This window comes from Rhinatrema bivittatum, chromosome 5 (assembly GCF_901001135.1).
Source record: "Rhinatrema bivittatum chromosome 5, aRhiBiv1.1, whole genome shotgun sequence".
Taxonomy (NCBI): domain Eukaryota; kingdom Metazoa; phylum Chordata; class Amphibia; order Gymnophiona; family Rhinatrematidae; genus Rhinatrema; species Rhinatrema bivittatum.
Window position 1 is genome coordinate 83,866,384 of NC_042619.1, and position 21,196 is coordinate 83,887,579.

Genomic DNA, 21,196 nt, shown 5'->3' on the forward strand with positions numbered 1-21,196 from the left:
CCATGTGCACCCATGTGCCAGTTTAAAAGTTACCATCCCTATGTCCCCATCTAGGAGCTCAGTAGTGCCACCACTATCGATACCTATTGACAATATTCTGTAAACAGAGAGTGTAAATCTATTATTCTTTGTTATACTAAAGATCCTTGGTATGATTCCCAGAAGCTGAAGTGCCCTATCCTCAGATACAGAAAAGGACTTATTAACGTAGTAACAAGCAGTTTGTATTTCAGTAGTAAAGTTAGTAAACAGCAAATCACAGAAGAAGATGGAGGTACATGGAAAGGTTTTGAGCAACAAAAACAAAAGAAACAAGTTAGGAAAGAGAAAAAGAGAAAAGAACCCCCTCATCAAGGTCTCAGTGATTAGCAGAGTTCCTTACCTGTAACAGGTGTTCTCTGAGGAAAGCAGGATGTTAGTCCTCACACATGAGTGACAATATCAGATGGAGCCCAATACAGGAAACTTTGACTAGGCACACTGAGCATGCCCAGCATGCCCTATACCACGTGTCCACATGGGGTCCCCTCTTCAGTCTCGTAAAACAGAATTACAATAAAAATAAACAAAAATAGGAGAAACCCAACTCTGTGGAGTGGCGGGTGGATTTTGTGAGGACTAACATCCTGCTGTCCTCGGAGAACATCTGTTATAGGTAAGCAACTCTTTCTCCGAGGACAAGCAGGATTGTAGTCCTCGCACATGGGTGAATCCCTAGCTATAGGCTGCTACCAAACACAAAAAGAGTACCAACAGACACCTAACCAGGTGCCAATGGGCACAACAACCACCAATGGTGTTGTTGGTAATAGAGGGGGGAGATAGCCTGAACCCAAACAACGGGCCCTAGGTTGGGAGAGTTCGGTTCTACATTTCATACAGGTTCTGGAGGACAGACTGGCCGAACCTACTATCACATTGGCCATCCCTATACAGACAGTAATGTGATATGAATGTGTAGAGAGAACTCCACGTCGCAGCCTTGCAGAGCTCCTCCACAGCAACTGCTTGCAAGTGGGCCACTGATGCTGCCATGGCTCTGACAGAATGAGCCCCAAGATGCAGTTCCGCCTAGATAAAACAGAAAGAAATGCGACCTGCTAGCCAATTAGATATTGTCTGTTTGGCAACGGCAATGCCCAACCTATTCTTATAAAAAAAAAACAAAGTTGGGTGGACTGTCTATGGGCTTCCATCCGCTCCCGATACAAGGCTAAGGCTCGCTTGCAATCCAAATTATGCAGTGCTCGTTCATCTTGGTGCGAATAGGGTCTGGGAAAGAAAATCAGAAGAATGATTGACTGGTTAAGATGGAAATCCATCACCACCTTAGGCAGGAACTTAGAGTGCATATGCAAGACAACTCTATCATGATAAAACTTAAGTGTAAGGTGGCTAAGACACTAAGGCCTGGAGCTTGCTGACCCTGCGTGCTGAAGTGACCGCCATCAAAAATATGACATTCCAGGTCAGGTACTTCAGGTCACAAGTGCACAGCAGCTCAAAAGGTGCTTTCATCAGTCAAACTAACACCACATTGAGGTCCCAAGACACAGCGGGAAGGCTTCAATTGAAGCAGGCCTTGCATGAAATGTACAACTATAGCTGTACAGAGATGGGTGTACCATTTACACTGTGGTGGTATGCGCTAATTGCATCAAGATGAACTCTGATGGAGTTGGTTTTTAAGCTAGCCTCCGAAAGGTATAGAAGGTAATCAAGTAATTTTTGTGTGGGCAAGAGAACAGATCTAGGGCGTTCTGCTCATACCACAAGGAAAACCTCCTCCACTTCGGTCCAAAGGACTTTCTAGGGGAATGCTTTCTAGAAGCCACCAGGACTCGAGACATCCTCAGAATGACGAAGCCGCTGCAGGATTAACCTCTCAACATCCAGGCTGTGAGCCACTGGGCCTGGAGGTTGTGATGCTGCAGTCTGCTTGATCTTGCATGATGAGACTTGGGGAAGTTCCCAGACTATTCATTATCTGGCTGGACAACTCCCGAAGGAGTGGAAACCAGACCTGTCTCAGCCAAAGAGGGGCTGCGAGGATCACAGTCCCTCTGTCCTCGCGTAGCTTCAAGAGAGTCTTCGTAACAAGAGGAATCTGAGGATATACATACAGAAGACCCTTGCCCCAATGACGGGCCAGGTCGTCTGAGGCTGTTTTGCCATCTGTCCTGGACAGGGAGCAGAACTGAGGTTCCTTCCTGTTGCAGGGGATGTGAACAGAAGTGGAATATCTGATTCGCAAACCCCCTGATCCAGGGACCACTCATGGGGTCTGAAGGCTTGACTCAGCTTGTCCGCCACCATTTTCTCCGTCTTGGCCAGGTACATGGCACTGAGCACCATCTCGTAAGATAGGACCAATGACCAGATCTGGACCGATTCCTGACACAGGAGGTATGATTCTGTGCCTTCCTGCTTGTTGACATACCACATGGCTACTTGGTTGTTGGTCTGGATCAGGACAACTGAAAGTCCACAGTGTGTACCTGATTGCCCAGAGCTCTGGTAAGTTGGTTTGACAAGAACGTTCCTGAGAGGACTACAGGCTCTGGGTGCTGAGCCCATTTACATAAGCTCCTCATCCTAGGGTAGATGCATCCGTGGTTAGCATAATTTGAGTAGGGAGACTCTGAAAGGAAATCCCCTATTCCAGATTGGAAAGTACCTGCCATCAGGACAAGGAGTCCCTGAAAGATGGGATGAATCTGATACAATCCTTGAGGCTCTGAGTAGCTTGGTGTCACTGTGACCTTAGAATCCACTGGGCTCTGTGCATGTGCAAGCATGCCAAGGGAATGACATCGATGGTCGTGGTCATGTGGCCCAACAGCCTCAACATGTGCCAGGCTGATACCTTCTGGCTCTGTTGAACTCCTGCCGCAATGGTAGTCAAGGTGATGGCCTTCTGTCGCAGCAGAAAGGCCTTGGCCTAAGCCATGTCTAGCAGAGTTCTGATGAAGTCCAATTGAAGTGATGGACTGAGATGGGACTTTGGGTAGTTGAGAACGAATCTTAGTGACTAATAAAATGATGGTCAAGTGCATGGACCTGGTGGCTCCTGCCTGAGAGGTGCTCTTGACAAGCCAATTGCCCAAATATGGAAAAACATGCATGCCCAGCTTGCAGAGCTACACTGCCACCATGGCCAGGCATTTTGTGAAGATCCATGCAGCAGACACAAGCCTGAACGGCAACACCCTGTATCAGAGATACTTCCTGTGACTGGGGAAGATCTGGATACGAGTGTCTGCGTCCTTTAGATCGAGGGAGCTTAGCCAGTTTCCTTTTTTTGCAAAAGGGGGATCAAGGTGCCAAGGAAAACCATCTTGAACTTTTCTTTTCTTAGAAACTTGTTCAAGGTCCTCAGGTCTAGGATGGGACAAAGATCCCCTGTTCTCTTTGGAATCAGGAAGTACCTGGAGTAGAATCCCTGCCCTTTTTGCCCTGGTGGTAAAGGCTTGACCACTCAGACTGTTAAGAGGGAGGACAGCTCCGCTTGTATTATTTATTTATTTATTTATTTATTTAATTAATTAAAAGCTTTTCTATACCGTCATTCGTAGTCACATCACAATGGTGTACAACATATTTAAGTCTATTTGACAATCACATATTCAAATACAAAATAAAATAATCTTAAAACTAAACAATACAAAATCACAAAACAATTAAAACATATTAAACTACTCTAAAAAACTAAAATAACCATAAAATGAAACTTAAAACATATTAATGATGACTCTAACAGTTGCCTGCAAAAGCTCGCTCAAAAAGGCATGTTTTTAGTCCTTTTTTAAAACTCCTAAAATCTGATTCAAGGCGTAACTCTGTTGGTAACGTGTTCCATATGCATGGGCCTGCAACAGAAATAACCCTTTCCCGTACTGAAATCAAATGCGCAGTATTCACTGATGGAACAACAAGCAAACCCTTGTTGGCGGATCTTAAAGATCTTTGAGGTGTATGCACTCGAATAGAAAAATTTAACCAGTCAGATTTATGGGCATATATTGTCTTGTGAATAATACAACATACTTTATAGAGAATTCTTTGAGTAATAGGCAACCAGTGCAAACTAATTAAAATTGGTGTAATATGATCACACCTGTTACAGTTTGTTAAAACCCGTGCTGCTGCGTTTTGTAACACTTGTAATGGTCGTAAAGTTGATTGTGGCAGTCCCAGTAAAAGAGAATTACAATAATCCAATGAGGTTAAGATAAGAGCCTGGAGAACCGAACGAAAATCATTAAAATCTAATAGTGGCTTCAAGCGTCTAAGAACTAAAAGTTTTTAATACCCTGCTGATGTACTACTGGCCCCCAAAATGTGCACAGACAGCAATTTGGCAGGAGACCCAATAGATTTAATTGGTACTCTTGGTGGACGATGGACAAATCCCACTGGTCCAAGGTTACACTGGGCCATTGGTTCGCAAAGAAACGCTGCCTGGGATGGCTACGGGAGCACTGATAGTGCGGAAGGGATAGAGGAGGCAGAGGACAGTACTTCCTTTGGTGAAAGAAATACTTTTTTGGCCCTGGCCTCAATGGCCTCCTGGAGGAGAATGATGGGTCGGAGGACTGGCAGAGAGTTGTTGGAGGGTTTCGTGATGTTCCGAGAGTTGGGCCACAGCATCTCTTACCCTATCTCCAAAGAGATTCTCTCTAGTACACGGCACTTCAGCAAGTCATTCCTGTACCTCTGGTTGGAGATCCGAGGCCTGCAGCCAAACCATTCTGCGGCCACTGATTCCTGCTGCAGAGACCCTCAATGCCATCTCAAAAACATCTTAGGTCGCACAGACCTTGTGTTTTCCGCACTCCAGGTCCTTGTGCACCAGCAACTTGAGGGTGTCTTGCTGCTGAGGCAGCTACTCATCCACCACCTGCCCCTGCTTCCAGATGTCCCGTGAGTATTGGCTCATATAGAGCTGGTAGACAGTGATGCGGGCAATAAGTATGGCACCTGGAACACCTTCCTCCCAAGAGTGCCCATTGTTCTGTGGTTTTTCCCCCGAGGGCGCAGAAGAATGGGTCCAAGAGCGCTTGATCCTCTTGAGGGCAGATTCAACCACCACTGACTGGTGAGGCAGCTAATACTTATCAAATCTGGCAGCCTTCTGGACGAAGTAAACCCTGTCCGCCTTCTTATTAATGGGAGTCACTGTGAGTGGGTGTTCCCAAATTCACAGCAGCAAATCCTTAAGGATCTTGTGCACCGGGACAGCCACACTCTCCTTAGGGGGTTCCATAAACTGATCTCAAGCATTTTGTACTTGGCATCCTTCTCTGTCAAAAGCTGGAATGGGATGGCCTCTGCCATCACCCTCATAAACCCTGCAAAGGTTAAGTCCTAAGGCAGAGACTTCCTTTGTTCATCTGAAGGAGAAGGGTCTGACAGGAGATCATCCGAATCCTTGGAGGACTCCGTTTGATCATCCTCCAGAGGTCATAGGGACCCTCATCCTCACTGTATGCCAAAGGGGATGGGGCAATAGGTGCTCAGCCTACATGCAGGCACGGATGGAACAGGATGGGACTATATGCCCCAGCGTATCCGCTGGCCTCAGCGGAGCTTCCACCTTGGAGGAACCAGCAACGACCACCATAATCGGTAGGGGAAGGCCTTGGTGCCCCACCAGGCACCAGTGCCGTCTGGGAACTGACACCGGTCGGGCACATTGAGTTCTCCAGAAGCAGTATGAGGATGGGCAGCACCGGCTCCGATTCCGTCAGTGCCACATGATGAAAGCGCTGCAGCGCTCGACCCTCTAGCTCCTTCTCAAATATTGCCGATGCCAACACCAACTGGTAGGAAGGAGTGGTTGCCAGATCTTCCTCAGACCCCTGAGGGGGATTGGTAACTGGCACCAGGACTAGTGAAGACCATCGCGGACCTCAGGCGTCGATGGAGGATGGGCGCTCCTCATCACGGAGTTGTTTTGGGGGCATCGTGGCAATATATAAAACCGTCAAATAAATAAATAAATAAATAAAAGCTGGTGCATCACTGTGCATTGACGGGAACCGGTACCAATGCTTTTTAGGCTTCCCTCGATGCTCAGTCCGGTCCTTGGCCCGGAGATACACAACAGTTGGTCTCCAGCACCCCTATCCACCGGTAACCTCGAAGGAACAGACGGGCCCTCCAATGTCGATGGCAAGGTGCCCATTGTTATGGCTCCTTGGTCCTTTGATGCCAATGCCACCAATAGCGATGGCTTGGACTTCTTCAACCCGAAGTGCTGATCCATCTTGATGAGTCAAAGACGACGTCCCTTCGGGGTCATTTGGGTGCACAAGCAGCAACCCCGGACATCATGTGATGCCCCTCAGGGAGAGGATGCATGTCATGACGATCAGTGATCGACATGGTCCTCAGGCACTGGGAGCATCAGCAAAAACCCCCTGACTTCCCCAAGACTTGCCAACAGTCCCTGGTGGTCCAGCGGGGGTCCGGAGCGATCTCCTGCACTCGGGCTGATGGCTGCCAGTATTCAAAATGGCGCAGATAGCCTTGCCCCTACGATGTCACAGGGGCTACCGGTGCCATTGGTCAGCCCCTGTCACATGCTCGGGGAAAATCCGTTTCCCCGAGCATGTGACCCGTTCAGGTTCCCCCAAACCACAACGAATTAGGCAATTTCGTTGAAATTGCCTAATTCGTAATAAACAAATGCACATCTCTTAATATCTACTAAACTCCCCTCCAATTACACGATCATGGTGGCATTTGTGCGTGTCAATGTAAAATCATGCACACACATATGCACATATAGCCAATTTTATAACAGGTGTGCATATATGCACAAGCCGGCAAACACATGCATATGTGCTCCCCATGCAGATCTTAAATTTGCCTTAAAGTGGCCATTGTGCAATTCTGCACACTTTAGTACATTTGCCTCAAGTATATGTTTGTAATGAGATAGTGAAAAATATAATATTGCTACTCAGAAGTATTTTGAAATGTGGGTGGCCACCCCTCCATCCGACTTGGCCCACAGTGGGTAGGCAGGTGTTGCCAGTAACGGGGAGACTGAGGGTTTATCCACTGCGGGCAGCGCCATCTCCTGGCCCCAGCCCCTCTTCCCCCACGGTGTGTGTGTGTGTGTGTCTTCCAGGCGCCTGGCGGTGGGAGCAGGGCTGGAGCCCACACGCTGAGGCCTCCCCTCCATCCCACAGCCCAGTGTCATGGAAGCCGCCATGTGTAGAGCCCAGCATGCTGGGGGATATCCCGGCGGCGTGTGTGGCCACGTGGTGACATCGGCACCGCTGGCTGGAGGGATTGGAGGTTTGGCTGCACTGGGGGCAGCGATCTTGCCTTTGCGATTGCTGCCAGCAGTTCTGTTGCTTTCCCCCCCCCCCCCCCCCCAAACACGAGCAGCCAGACAAATGCATAGATTACATGCCAGTTGTTACGTAGAAGATATTGTATTAGTAATTCCATTTTTGTCGCAGCAGGTGTCTGAGCCTCAGAAAGGGGGGAGATCACTGGCTGGACCACCTTTTCTAGGAGCACGAAGGCAAGCTAGGGCTCGGCAATCCACCGGCAAGGCCTTGTCAGTCGCCTGGTCTGGCAAAGAATGGGGGGGAGGGGGAGGAGTAAGGAGGTGAGGGATCATAAGTGAGTGTATACTGAGGCTCAGCACCTGGTTTCTAGTTTTCCCTTGTAAATAAAGCTGCGGCCATACTTTTCTAAAACAAATCCTGTCTCTCCTTAGGTTGGGAGGGGAGTGGGCCCGGGGTGGACAGCGGTTCCAGTACCCCGGTTAATCACAGTTATTTACTTTTTAAAGGAAAAAAGTAAAATATCCCAAGAAAGAAAACTGGTTTTTTGTACAACTGTCTCTATATTGTGTCAGTTATCTGGCGAATACTACATTATTCATGCTGTATACTGCAATCTGTTTCAGATATCTGAGGAAGGCATAATGCTAAAAAGCAAATGACTTTCCTATCCTCTCTCAAATTCTTGTTCTTCCATTTTTGACTACACATGTCTCTTTTTTCTGCCTGGCACTGGGGAGGTGATACAGTATTTATTAGTATTGGTTCAATAGCGCAAAGGAGAATCTCTCATGCATGATGTCATTTGAAGGCACAGATTTTCATCCTTCAAGAAGAAAAAGTATCAGGGCAATTTCCAAGTGGTTGCTGAAATATGGACAGTTATAGTAAACAATTTATGTTTTTAGTATGCAGTCACAAAAAAGTTGTAGAAATTACAATCTAAAAAATGTTAATAAATCTGGAAACAATTTAAAAAAGACTTTCAGGTTTTCACTGTGTAGTCTGCAAAATCCCAAATGACTTAGACAAGTTATTTGGTACAGCTAAACCTTCATTTTCAACTGCATGTCTACGACATGAATGACCAGGAGAGTCTCAATAGAAGAAAACAGTCTGCTCAGTATGTTCAAGGACCTCATTTTGCGGTATGCAGAGCAGGTGTTTCATAATCCTTTTTTCCTCCAAATAAGTGATTTTCCAATACTTTGCTGACATTTTTATCCTATGCAATTTAAAATCTCTGCCACCACCAAAATATGTGAAAAGTAAATACGAATCGCCTCTGGACAACCGGATATGAATGTTTACAAGAAGGAATTGGGAAATATGTGTGAAAAGAATACTAACTGGCTGTGTAAAATGCCCTAAATAATATAAATATTTAGCTCTGGGTTTTCAAATTTAAAGAGGATTCAGTTTATGGTCTGTAAATTGTAGATGGAAAATGAGTTAGGTTGTATCAATGTCTAGCCATTTTCTGGTAGGAGGGGCAGATGGTATACAAAGGTTTACAGGAGGAGAACTAAGGGTTAGTGCATGTCACAGAAAACCCATAGAAGTCAATATTCAAAGGCTATAACTTGTGAGTTATCCGTCTAAGGGCCTCATTTCCTAAAGTATCGCAGGCCTGCGATACTTTAGGAAATGAGGGGCGGGGGCCGAAACAGGGGGCGGGCCTGTGCTAGCCGGCAGCTATCGCACCGTCGCAGTGCGATCGCTGCCGGTTTCGCACCCAATAGCGCCACCATGGGAGCGAAAAAGGATGCGAAAAGGTCCTTACCTTTCCGTCGTCCGCGGCGGCTTCGCGGAGTCGGCCCCGGTGACGCCCCGACTCCTCCTCTTCCGGGGCCGACTCCACCCCCATTTTGGTATCGCACGCGAAAAGGGACATTTCACGTGCGAAACGTCCCTTACCACGTGCGATACGTGTAGAAAATAAGGCCCTAAATGACTAATGCGGCATATTCAGCCTCTTACCCAGCAATAATTTAGCCGGATTTAAAAAAAAAAATTAAAAAAAAAAAAAAAAAGAGGCGTTTCAGGGGCAGGGCTGACATATCTGGCTAACCTAGCAGAATATTGGGTATATCCAGCTAGGTTAGCCAGATCATTTTAAACCTGCTCTAAACAGGTCTAAAGTTATTTGGCCTTGTATGGCTGGATAATTTGCTACTTATCCAGATATCTTTAAAAGGTATCCGGGTAAGTAGCGCTGTAGCAGTACTTAAAAACCCCCCAAAACGCAAAAACTCTAAGGGCCGGCGGCACCCATCCTGATGTAAATTACAATTGCTGATCCCGCTCTCCTAAAATATATTCCAGGGCTGACTTGAGCACTGGAAGCATAAACTGAGCCTAGTTTACGCTTCCAGCGCTGCCTAACAGATGCAGCGCTGGAGTCATTGGGAGCAGGTGAGTGGGACTCTCGCGCCCCGTAGGGATGATTTTTCATCACCAGGGGGGAGGGGTGGGATGGGGGTTCGGGGAAGGAGCAAACAAATACTTATAGACTTGAGTGGGTTCCAAATCGGGGGAGGGGCTACAATAGAAATTTAAAAATGTATAAATTCCAACACAACCCCAGAATGTTATTTTCCATACTGCATAAACTCACTAAAACTCCAAGCGATCATCAAGCACCATTACCAGAAAACACTTGCAATGAGAGCGCCAATATTTTCAAAGAGAAAGTTAGTAACTTAATCACCAACAACCTTACTGACAGCACACACAGTATTAAAATGGAAAAAAAATATTCATAGCTGGACTAATTTCGAGTTAACTTCCTCGCTTGAAATACAGTCACTTATTGACAATATGAACCCACTAACCATCCACTGGACAGTATCCCCATACCTATGCTGAAATCCATAAAACCACAATAACCAATGCCATTACGGAAATCATCAATCTGTCCCTTGTAGAAGGTAACTACCCCGACAGCCTAAAATCAGCAGTAATTAAGCCTATCAAAAAAAAAAATAACCTTGATCTAGACATCTTGAACAACTACTGTCCCATATCCAACCTACTGTTTCTTGCCAACATTATTGAAAAAGTTGTTCATAAACAACTCACTGAACACTTAGAAAAAAACAATATTTTGTTCCCATCACAGTTCGGTTTCAGGAAACATCTCAGCACAGAAACACTTATCTCTTTGAACAACACAGTGTTAAGAGGCTTTGACAATGGTCAAAGCTATTTACTAGTCCTGCTAGATCTATCAGCTGCCTTCGACACTGTAAATCATTCCATACTCCTTGACCGTCCTACAGAAATTGGGCTAACAGAAAAAACACATCAATGGTTTTCATCTTATTTATCAAATAGGAACTATCAAGTAAAAATCAATAATGCCCTTTCTGACAAAATTCATCTAAAAACCGGGGTTCTGCTACCCTGTTTAGCATCTATTTACTCCCCATTTGTCATTTACTTACAGGTCTTGGCATGACCCATAATCTCTACGCCGATGACATACAGATATTAATGCCAATCCAAAATACATTAGATTTAAACTATAAGAAAACGACTATGTATCTCTCAATAATCAAGCAATTATTAACCCATATGAAACTTATACTAAATATCGATAAAACAGAAAATCATACTCCTAGAAAGAAAAACTAGCCCAACGCCTCTACCTCCTCTAAAACTTGAGAATCAAAAGTTTGAAATCTCCCCGGTTACCCACGCATGAGATCTTGGAATCATCATAGACAACGAATTATGTTTCAAAACACACATTGCAGCTAAAGTCAAGGATGGATATCATAAATTACTAACACTGAGACGGCTAAAGCCATTTTTAATGCCAGATGATTTCCAAACTGTTTTACAACTGCTCATTTTTTCTAATCTCGACTATTGTAACTCGCTCTTACTTGGTCTACCACTTTCCACCATTCATCCTCTACAAATTCTTCAAAACTCCGCTGTCATAATCTTAACAGGCACCAAAAAGTACGAACACATAACCCCAATTCTAATATCATTACATTGGCTTCCAATAAGATCCCGAATTGAATACAAGGTACTTACCATTTTACATAAAATTATATATGAAGAACAGACAGATTGGTTAATGCAGCAATTAAACTTCACATTCCTCAATGAAACTTACGGTCAGCCAACAAAGGCCTATTAACAATTCCATCAGTACACTCAGCACAACTTGCGCAAGTTCGCAAATGTGCTATCTCACTTGCCAGTCCAAAATTATGGAATGCATTTCCCACCGAATTGCGACTACAATCGAGTCTAAAAACATTTATAGAATGAAACAAAATTTTATTACAAAATATAAAGGGTTCATATTTCAAGCCAGGTTACATTAGACAACATAAATAAATATATAATAATTTGTTAACCAATGCTAATCCAGAAAGTGTAAAAGGTCAACCAGCAAGTAATTGATGTAATCTCCCCAAATTAATTTCATCTGAGTAAATTTTTATTTTTATTTATTTTTTTTTTTTTAGAGGAAAGCTTTTTAGCTGTGAGATACTCCATAAGTAACAATTTATGGAATTGCTGTTTCCATGAGGTTATTAGGGTCGGAGCACCCTCTGTCCACTGAGAAAGTAAGGCCGGTTTTTCTATGAGAGTAATTTTATCTAGGAATAATGCTTGGGTTATAGATAAATCAGGTAGCGTCCTATCATATAATCCAAACAACCAAACTTGTGGATTTAAGGGAATGCTTTGACTCCACAATGAAGACACAATGCCCCTCAGCTCACCCCAGAAACTTTGCAGTGTAGGACACACCCAAAAGCAGTGTATAAAAATCAGGAATGAGATGCGAACACCATAAGCAACTTAATGTAGACACAACCCCCATATGATAAGCACATTGTTGTGAATAATATGCTTGGTGAAAAAAATTAAATTGCTTATCTCGGAGATTCACATTTTCCAATATGGCTAGAATTTATTTATTTATTTATTGGTTTTTATATACCGCCACTCATCAGAGATATCGCGTCGATGTACAGAGAACGAAAAAACATACGCCATAGCGTTATACATGGAACAAGATAACAATAGTTGAAATCTAATACATAAAGCAACTAAAAATAAAAACAGTGATATAACTTAAAGGCAAACTTATAAGGTAACAATTATAACTTAAGTTGACGGAGAAACATGGGGAGGCTGGGCGGGAAAAAAAGAATATATAAAATTTGGAAGTGAAAGGCAAAAGAAAGGCGATGCAACTTAGAGAAAGCACCAGAGCTGAGAGAAAGGCACAGATAGAACAGAGTAGCGATTACAATTCTCAAAAAGCAATAAGTAATATCTGAAGTTGTTAACGAGAGATGAAGCACATTGTTCCATTTAGTTAACAAAGAAGATATATGCAAGTTTGAGTATCCAATAGTGCTTTATAGAATTGAGCACATTTTAACCTTTTCCCATCCTTACCAATCAGAAGATCTTGTAATTCTTGAAATTTAGGGAATAATGGGTTTACTCTTATCACTTCAGATGTAAAGTGCCTTAACTGTAGATATCCATAGTAATCCCGATTTGGCAGCAAAAACCCCAGATATCTTTTAAAGATATCCGAATAAGTAGCAAGTTATCCGGCCGTATAACTTTAAAATCTAACCGGCTATATTCAAACATAGTTGGTTAGGTTTTAAAGATAGCCAGATACATGTAGCTGGAAGACTTCAGCAGGAGGTTTATCCTGCTGAATATACTGGACAAATTATCCGGCTAACATTAGCCGGATAGCTTGTCCTCTAAACGGTCTACTGAATATTGCCCCTCCATTACTATTCTCACTCTAAGACATTTCAGTTTACAAAAGCATATTTCTTTCTGTTTGAATATGAAGTATGATAGCCATTCCTGGTGCAGCTACCCAACTAACCAGAATAGCTGAACTGCAATTAAAAGGCGCAAGCATAGAATCTCCTATGGCTGAAACAACTAAACTGTTTTATACTATTTTATATGTTAATTTCAGGGATTCCTGTTAATCTTACAAGAAATTGGTTTTTATGGGGAATACTGATTGTTGAAATATGCATATACTAACATAAACCTCATCCCAATATGCATCCCAAAATAGCAAAATAGAAGTGTACTCCCTAAAATATCAACATACCAACACAATCATGGATCTCAATATACAATCTAGGTGCTTCATCAGAACAGCAAGCACCACTTTCTTTCACATATGAAGAAGGAATCAATTTCTTATTCAGTGTAAAGAAGTATCTAGTTCTTCCTTTTCTTTACAGAAAATAAACAACCAAACATTTAATTTTATTTTAGTATCTACAAATAGACAGATTCTACAGCCAGAAGCAGATTCACCAACACAACAGCACACAAGACTTTCTTTACTTTACTTTCACCATCTTGACTAGAAATCTACTACAACAAATTCTTTTCATTATAGGCTCCTGAGCTGTGATCAGAAGCAGAAAGACAAAGTAGCAAGAGGGAGCGTCTAAGAAAGCCAAAAGGAAATGTTTTACTGCGAGTCAGATTGTTTACTGGAAAACTCCTGTGTACTAATCAGCTTTAAAGGCTAGTTCCTTTGATAGAACTTCATCTTACCAAGAGAATTGGTTTGCTTTAACCGAAATTGCACCACTGATATTTACAGCAGCCCCTTTCATAACTGGATTCTTTATAGACAAATCTAACAGTAATCCAGAGCATGCTACCATTTAAGTGAACTGCAGCAGAGAAAAAAAGGAGGATAATGCAACTAGTAACTTGAGCCGCCAGCCCAGGAAATTGAAAAGATGGCCAGAGCCCTTACTGTGAAGGTAATTAAATGACCACTGAATAGATTATTCAGAGATTCAGGTAGGGGATTTGCATGTCACAGCCCCCTGGACTAATGATGGTAATTTTGCAGGAAGTATCACTACAAATCAAAGGATCCAAACTCCTAAATTACAGAACTATGACTGGGAAAGGGATTTATGAGAGAAATGTACTGGAGAACAGTCCTAGGAAGCAAACAGATTCTCACCCTGACTAACAAGGATATTCAGACACTTGGGTACTGACTTCACAGACAATAGAAGGATGAACAGGCAGGATGGAGGAGTGTGCATATGGGCCTGCCTGGGTCTTGGCCTTTTGGCTGAGAGAAGGTGATCCATACAGGGTCAGAAGGTGATCCATACAGAATCAGACAACAGAGAAAACAAAAACCAGGCTGAGACAAGGTGACATAGCCACGCTGGGTAACAGCACATTACTAGCCATGAGCTTAGCAGAGCAAAAAACCTCAAAGCTGAGACTGTGGAGAGCCTGAATCACTGAATGCTAAACAGCCATGAGCCTAGCGGAGCTGTAACACCCAAACTAGGGAAAACCCTCCTACCCTCAAGGGAGGAGAACTGAAGGACAGCGGCAGATCTGGAGATCAAATGGTCCCCATTGAGCAAGGGGACTCTAGCGGCAGATCTGGAGGCGGAGCGATCCCACCTTGAGCAAGGGGACCCCAGCAGCAAGCCCAGAGGCTCAGTCGGGTCCCCTAGGAAGGCATGGATCCCAGCGGTAGGCCTAGAGGTGCAGTCAGGTCCCCCCCCAAGGAGGGCATGGACTCCAGCAGCAGACCAGGAGGCAAGTCGGGACCCCCCAGGAGGGCGTGGACTCCAGCAGCAGACCAGGAGGCTAAGTCGGGTCTCCCAGGAGGGCATGGACCCCAACAGACCAGGAGGTGGAGTCAGGTCTCCCCAGAGACGTGGACCCCAGCACTAGCATGGACCTCTCAGCAAAGCGGAAGGAGATGGAAACCCCCACGCCAACACTGTCCATCAGACTTGTTGCATCTTTTCATATGGGTGAGACTTGAAAAAAAATGGGGGAGCATAATAATAATGCTTGATTAATCAGGAACACAAGAGGTCCCTTCTATTCCATATGGTGGAATATTGTGGGGGCCAACAACCCCAAATTGCAAAATATTAAATGACCTTGCTATCTTGTAGAAAAAATGTATATAGTTGCGTGGTCTACTAACCATGAGTAGATTAGTGCGCTGTTTTACATCCTATTAGCAATGTACATAGTTATGTAGAAATGTATATGATTATATAGTTTAATAAAACTGAATATATTTGTACATACTGCCAACCTTGTACATGGTCCCATTTGCTTCCTGGGATGAAGGGAGGAAATCCCACCCACTAACACCTTCTTCCCCACGTGAAGGCACCAGGCACCTAGAACGTGAAGACCGACGAAGTCTGCCCTGCGGGGCCTCCCACCAGGTCAGTCCTGGTCCCAGGAACACACTGCGAGGTAAGCGGTCAAGGGGGCATTACTCAGAGATATTATAGTACAACTTTAAGACGACATAGGTCCTGTTTTCGGATCTTCATTGTAATGAACTGAATTCTTGTCTCCATTATATTCATCATTTGTTATAGCAGTCACATTCAATCAGAACAAAATCTCTTAACAAATTCACTGGATTCCAGCCAGTCTGTTGTAAAAACTACCACTGTGTTTATTGGTTTGATTTTAAATATAAGTGGGACAGCAACAAAAGACTGTATGGCCTGTCTACTCTGCCATCCATCCAACTAATTGAGTTTTATAATTCCCATCACTCCCTTTGTGTCACTTAGCACTCCATGGGTCTCATGGTACTTCACAGCTATACATAAATTTGTTAGAATGTGATCACCTTTGCCAGCCTGGTGGTTCAGTGGCAGTGGTGTGCCTTACCATGCAGAAGGTCCCTGGTTAATTCCCAAATCAGGCCTTCTGCACACCAGATTGGCTGGGGTTGCTGCAGAGTTAGCATTCGCAGTCCCTCGGGAAGGGAGTCATGGTTATCCTTAAAGGTGATACCTGATAGCTGGATTTACAGTACATGAAAAGTTCTGGTGCATGGTTGCTGCCTCAAAACTGTTACTGCAATGACCAGACTAAGAGCAGTGGGAGGTTAGGTTTATTTCAAAAAGGAAAAATCCCAGACTAGTTGCATATGAAGGGTCATGGCATTAGGATCCCAAAACTGATTCCAATTGAGCTGGAAGGAAAAGGAGATGCTATGGGCCAAAACCAAAATAAATAAATAAAAAAGTGGCCACATGGCAAAGTAAACTGAGTCAACATTAAAATTCAACATAAGAAGTGCTATACTGAGTCAGACCAATAATCCACTGAGACCAGCATCCTGTCTCTGACAGCCGCCAGTCCAGGTCACTAGGAAGTACCCAGCAGATCCTAATAGAAAAGTTCATTTCATGGTGTTCACGCCCAGAAATAAGAAGTGGAAACACCCAACTCTGACTAATAATTGTTAATGGACCTGTCCTCACCTTTTTGAATCTCAGCTATACTAGCTAGCCTCACTCACATTTCCTGGCAACAAATTCCATAACTTAATTGTATACTGGCTGTTACTCGTTAGTTTCATAATGTTTCTTAGTCCTAGTACTATTTAAAAGTGTAAATAACCATTTCCTATTCACTTGTTCCACACCACACGGAGATTTATAAACCTCTATCTCCACTCAGTCATCTCTTCTCCAAACATAAGAGCCCTAGCTTGTTTAGTTTTTCTGCATAAAGGAGCTGTTCCATTCTTTTAATCATTTTTTATGTCCTTCTCTGTACTTTCTCTACTTCTGCTATATCTTTTTTGAGATGTGGCGGCCAGAACTGCACAAAATAATCAAGGTGTAGTCATACCATGGATCAATAGAGGTATTATTGTATTCCCAATATTGTTTTCTATTCATTTTTGAAGAATTCCTAAGAAGGTAACTTTCAAACAACTCCAAGTAGCCCCATATATGCGCGTATATGGTCACACGGATATCTATGACAATATATTTTATAACTTACACTTATGAGGTATAAAATACACATATATTTACCCCCAAACACACGCGCAAATGAATGGTTACATGCCAATACCTGCAATGTATTGAAAGTAGCACATTTAAGACTAATCAGAAAAAAATATTTTTCACTCAACGCACAATTAAGCTCTGGAATTTGTGGGCCAGAGGATGTGGTTTGTGCATTTAGTGTAGCTGGGTTCAAAAAAGGTTTGGATAAGTTCTTGGAGGAGAAATCTATTACCTGCTAATAAGTTGCACCGTGAGCATTTTCAAAAAGGCCCAGCCACATATGTAAGTACCGATACGCGCACAAGTGACAGGCCCTGAAAAAGGAGCAGGCCGGGGAGCAGGGTCTGGGCGAGGAGGAGAAGTGCGTGCCAGCAGGCTGCCGGTGCGTGCAAGTTGCTTCTGCTCCAATGGAGCAGTAAGTAAAACAATGTAAAAAATTCTTTTAGTTAGGTAGGAGGTAGGGGTCGAGGTGGAGAGGGGAAAGGGAAGGAAGGTTAGGCAGGGAGTAGGGAAGTTCCCTCTCAGACCACTCCTTAATTGGAGCAGACTGGGAGGGAACTGGGGGAGGCTCGACTGCATCACTGGGTGCCGCCTGCACATGCTTGCGTAGATTATAAAATCCGTTGCGCACGTGTGCGCAGCCCATAGGTTTTATAACATGTGAGCGCATTTTATAAAATCCATGCGTCCATGTGCGTGCGCCGGGAACTGTGCGCGTGCACCTTTTAAAACCTACCCCTTAGTCTCTCTGCTATGGCTTTGTCATCCCTAAGTGCCCCTTTTACCCTTGATCATCTAATGGTCTGACTCCTTTCACAGGCTTTCTATATAAATTAAACAAACAAATATATATATATATATATATATATATATATATATATAAACAATGAAAATTTTACTGCATACACATTTTAAAAAGCAAGAAAGTACTTACTGTCCAGAACTTTATGAAATACTGTAGAACAGTAGCAGCAACAAACAGGCAGTACAACAGGGAGTATGTTAAAAACAGAAGGAAGAACTTGTAATTAGAAAATCCCACACAATTATTCACCCTAGAAAAGAAATGGATATATGGTTAAACAAAATACATGGAAATCATAAATGAAATAAACTATACTTGTACTGTAAAGAATAAATGAAATACATTTTTCATTTTAATTTTTCTTTTCTTTTATTAGAATTCATTTTTATTGTATTGCATACTGCTATTGAATTTATATTAATTTTTGTTGGTTTCCACTTAAGAGTGTCATGGTACAAATTAAGTAGGTTATAAACTAACAAATAAAAATAGTATCTAATTTATAGAAAATCAAAACATGATATGTAACTCAGCTAATCTTATATTACTTCAAAAGTTTTAGGTCTAAAACCCTGAAGTATGGAATCAGTTATCTCATACGAGAACAATGCCCTGCATAAATGACAGGATTTCAGAGTTAACAAATGTCATTGTGTAGTACACATGCAGTCCATGCCCTCTCAAGACTGGAAAGGTGTACTCACACAAAATTTCTAATTGCTTTCTTTACATTGTGTGTTTTTGTTGTGTGTCTACTCAAACCCAGTCTTTTCTCTTCCTCTTTCCCACTTAAATCCTCAGTACTTTCTCCCCACTTCTCTTGATCCACCTTTCTCTGTGTCCTCCTCTCCAAGCCTCAGTCATTATTATTCATCTGCACAGCGCACGCCAGAAGTATGCAGTGCTGCTGCATAGATAAACATAGAGGGTAATTTTACCATACATGCAAGTCCCCTTTGAAAATTACCTCCATCTGCTATTTTGTGCGTGGAACGTTTTCAGGGAAATGTATGTGCATGCTTTTTAAAATCAAAAAAGCATTCACAGAATGCAAACACTGCCCAGACTCTGCCCCAAAATACCTCTCTCCAGTGTGCCTAAAATTACAGGCATATGGGATTTATGCACATAATTTACGCATATGCTGGTTAGGCAATTTTAGCCAGTTCTGCAGCACTGTTTTACCTGAGAAGTCCCTTTCAAAATGACTCTCTTAAGAGGTAATTTTGTAATATTGTACATATGTTAGTCAGCAAATATATGCACAAGTTACACCAATTTTCCAAGCACACATACTAAGTCCACTTTACAAATTGTCCTGGCAAAACTGTGTACATAATTACACATACAATTTGGTGCACATTGTTTTCCCAAGAGAATTTATATGCATATTATTTTTTAAATTAAAAGTATCTGCACAAGTCTCATCCCCCCCCCCTTTCCCTCCCACTCCCTGGAATGCCTCTCCCCTATGCATATGAAAGTACATACATACAATGTGCATGCCTGTAATTTTAAGTGCGTATTGGTCACGCAATTTTCTTAAGGGGCATTTCTGCAGGTAAAGCCTTTTAAATACTTCTGCATACTTCTGGTGCACTTTATCCATAGAAGTTCCTTTGAAAATTACCCTCATAATGGATGGTGCTTGGAGATTACAATTTAGTCAAGATGAACAGACAAAAAACAAAGTAAAAAAAAAAAGGGGGGGATTCGAGTTAAACTTTGAAACTCCAAATTGACACCCAGACATCATTTCAGTGCCCTCTAGCTAGGGCTGGCTCCAGCACTAGACAGCTGCCAAGAGTGGTATAATTTGGGGAGGGGCGTGGGGGGGGGGGGGGGAGGGGAGTAGGCCAGCTCCACAACACTACAAGGACCGCTCGGGCCCAGCATCCGTACACATGCTGTATGCGGGTCTGGACAATCTTTCCATGCTAACTCTGGCTCTACTCTGCCGGCCAGCCATGGGGGTGAGACAAGTGTGGAAACGGGAGAGGCAAAAGGGGTGCCTGCAACTGTCTGACCCCATCGCAGTGGGATGCCCTGTTGCTGCACTGGCACCTGAACCAGAAGCTTCTGTCTAGCAGCTGTCCTGGAATGCTCAGAGATGCAGCCGGAACCAGGAAGTGAAAAATAGCCCCCAACCCAGGAGAGGGACTAATAAAATAAATAAATTCCCAGAGCCTCCAGCACTACACAGCCAGTAGGGAGGAAGCGACAAGCAAGGAGATGGGGAGTGGGGGAGAGATAAATGAATGGGGCGGAGAGGGAAGAGGAAGAGGAGGCTGTTGGGGCTGAGTAAGAAAGGAGTCGCTGGGGCTGGTGGGGAGATGAGAGAGACGGAGGCTGCTGTAAAGAGGAGTTGCTGCGGCTATGGGTAGAGAAGGAAGCTGCGACTGGGGGTGGGGTGGGGGTGGGGGGAGAGAGTTTCTGGGGATGGATAGCAGCGGGAAGGGGAAGAGAAAAGGGGGCTGGGAAAGGCAGGGTTCCTCTGGGAGAGAGAAAAAAGGAGCTGCTGGGTTTCTCCGGGGGAAGGGGGATGCTGTGTCAGAGCTGCTGCTGGTGGTACATAATTGTGGAATGGGGGTGCGAAGGGCACAGACTGAAGGCTCATCTAGGATGCGCCTAATGCCCTTGCACCAGCCCTGCCCGCAGCATCCCTCCTCCTCAGCCTCAGTTATCCTCTGTCTCAATCTGCCTCTTCAGCCACTCATTGCCTTCTCTCACCAGAATGAGCAGACAGCCATCTTCCCCCTCACAGCCTCAATTTACCTGTTTGCATGAGTAGCTTTCTATTTTTTTGGGAAGCTCCTTTCAATAACTTGAAGAGAAACAAAACTGATGCTTTCAGCCACTGTTCCGGCAGTGTGGTTGCCTGGTTATCTGTCAACCAGATCAGAAGCTGACTGGTTGGCATGAGACTTTTATGATGTCAGCCTCCTGTTATGAGAGCATGACAGACACGGGATGTTAGGACAGCACACCTGCTTCCCAACAGCATTGTATTTGCCAACTATTGGAGGTGTAACCATTGTCCCTAAAGCAGTGCTTATTTCTCTAAGGATTAAACGTGACTCTAAACTGACCCTGCAAAGCTACATTTCCATATTAGCTCAGACTGTTTTAGATGTTTAATGTAACTTAACTTAATGTTTAACTTATTGTTTAATGTATCGCTCATTCGCGTTTGTTCTGCTGTACTGTAAACCAGCGTGATCTGTATCTCATACAGG

At 43.7% G+C, this 21,196-nt stretch overlaps 1 protein-coding gene across 2 annotated transcripts in view; it reads right to left on the minus strand.

The window, feature by feature from the left end:
* Nucleotides 1-21,196, minus strand: part of ZDHHC20 (zinc finger DHHC-type containing 20) — a 171,937-nt gene that overhangs the window by 39,964 nt on the left and 110,777 nt on the right. For both annotated transcript variants that reach the window (XM_029602531.1, XM_029602532.1), the window contains exon 7: nucleotides 18,090-18,210. In XM_029602531.1, the coding sequence (XP_029458391.1) occupies nucleotides 18,090-18,210 (121 nt within the window). The remainder of the gene's footprint in view (nucleotides 1-18,089; nucleotides 18,211-21,196) is intronic.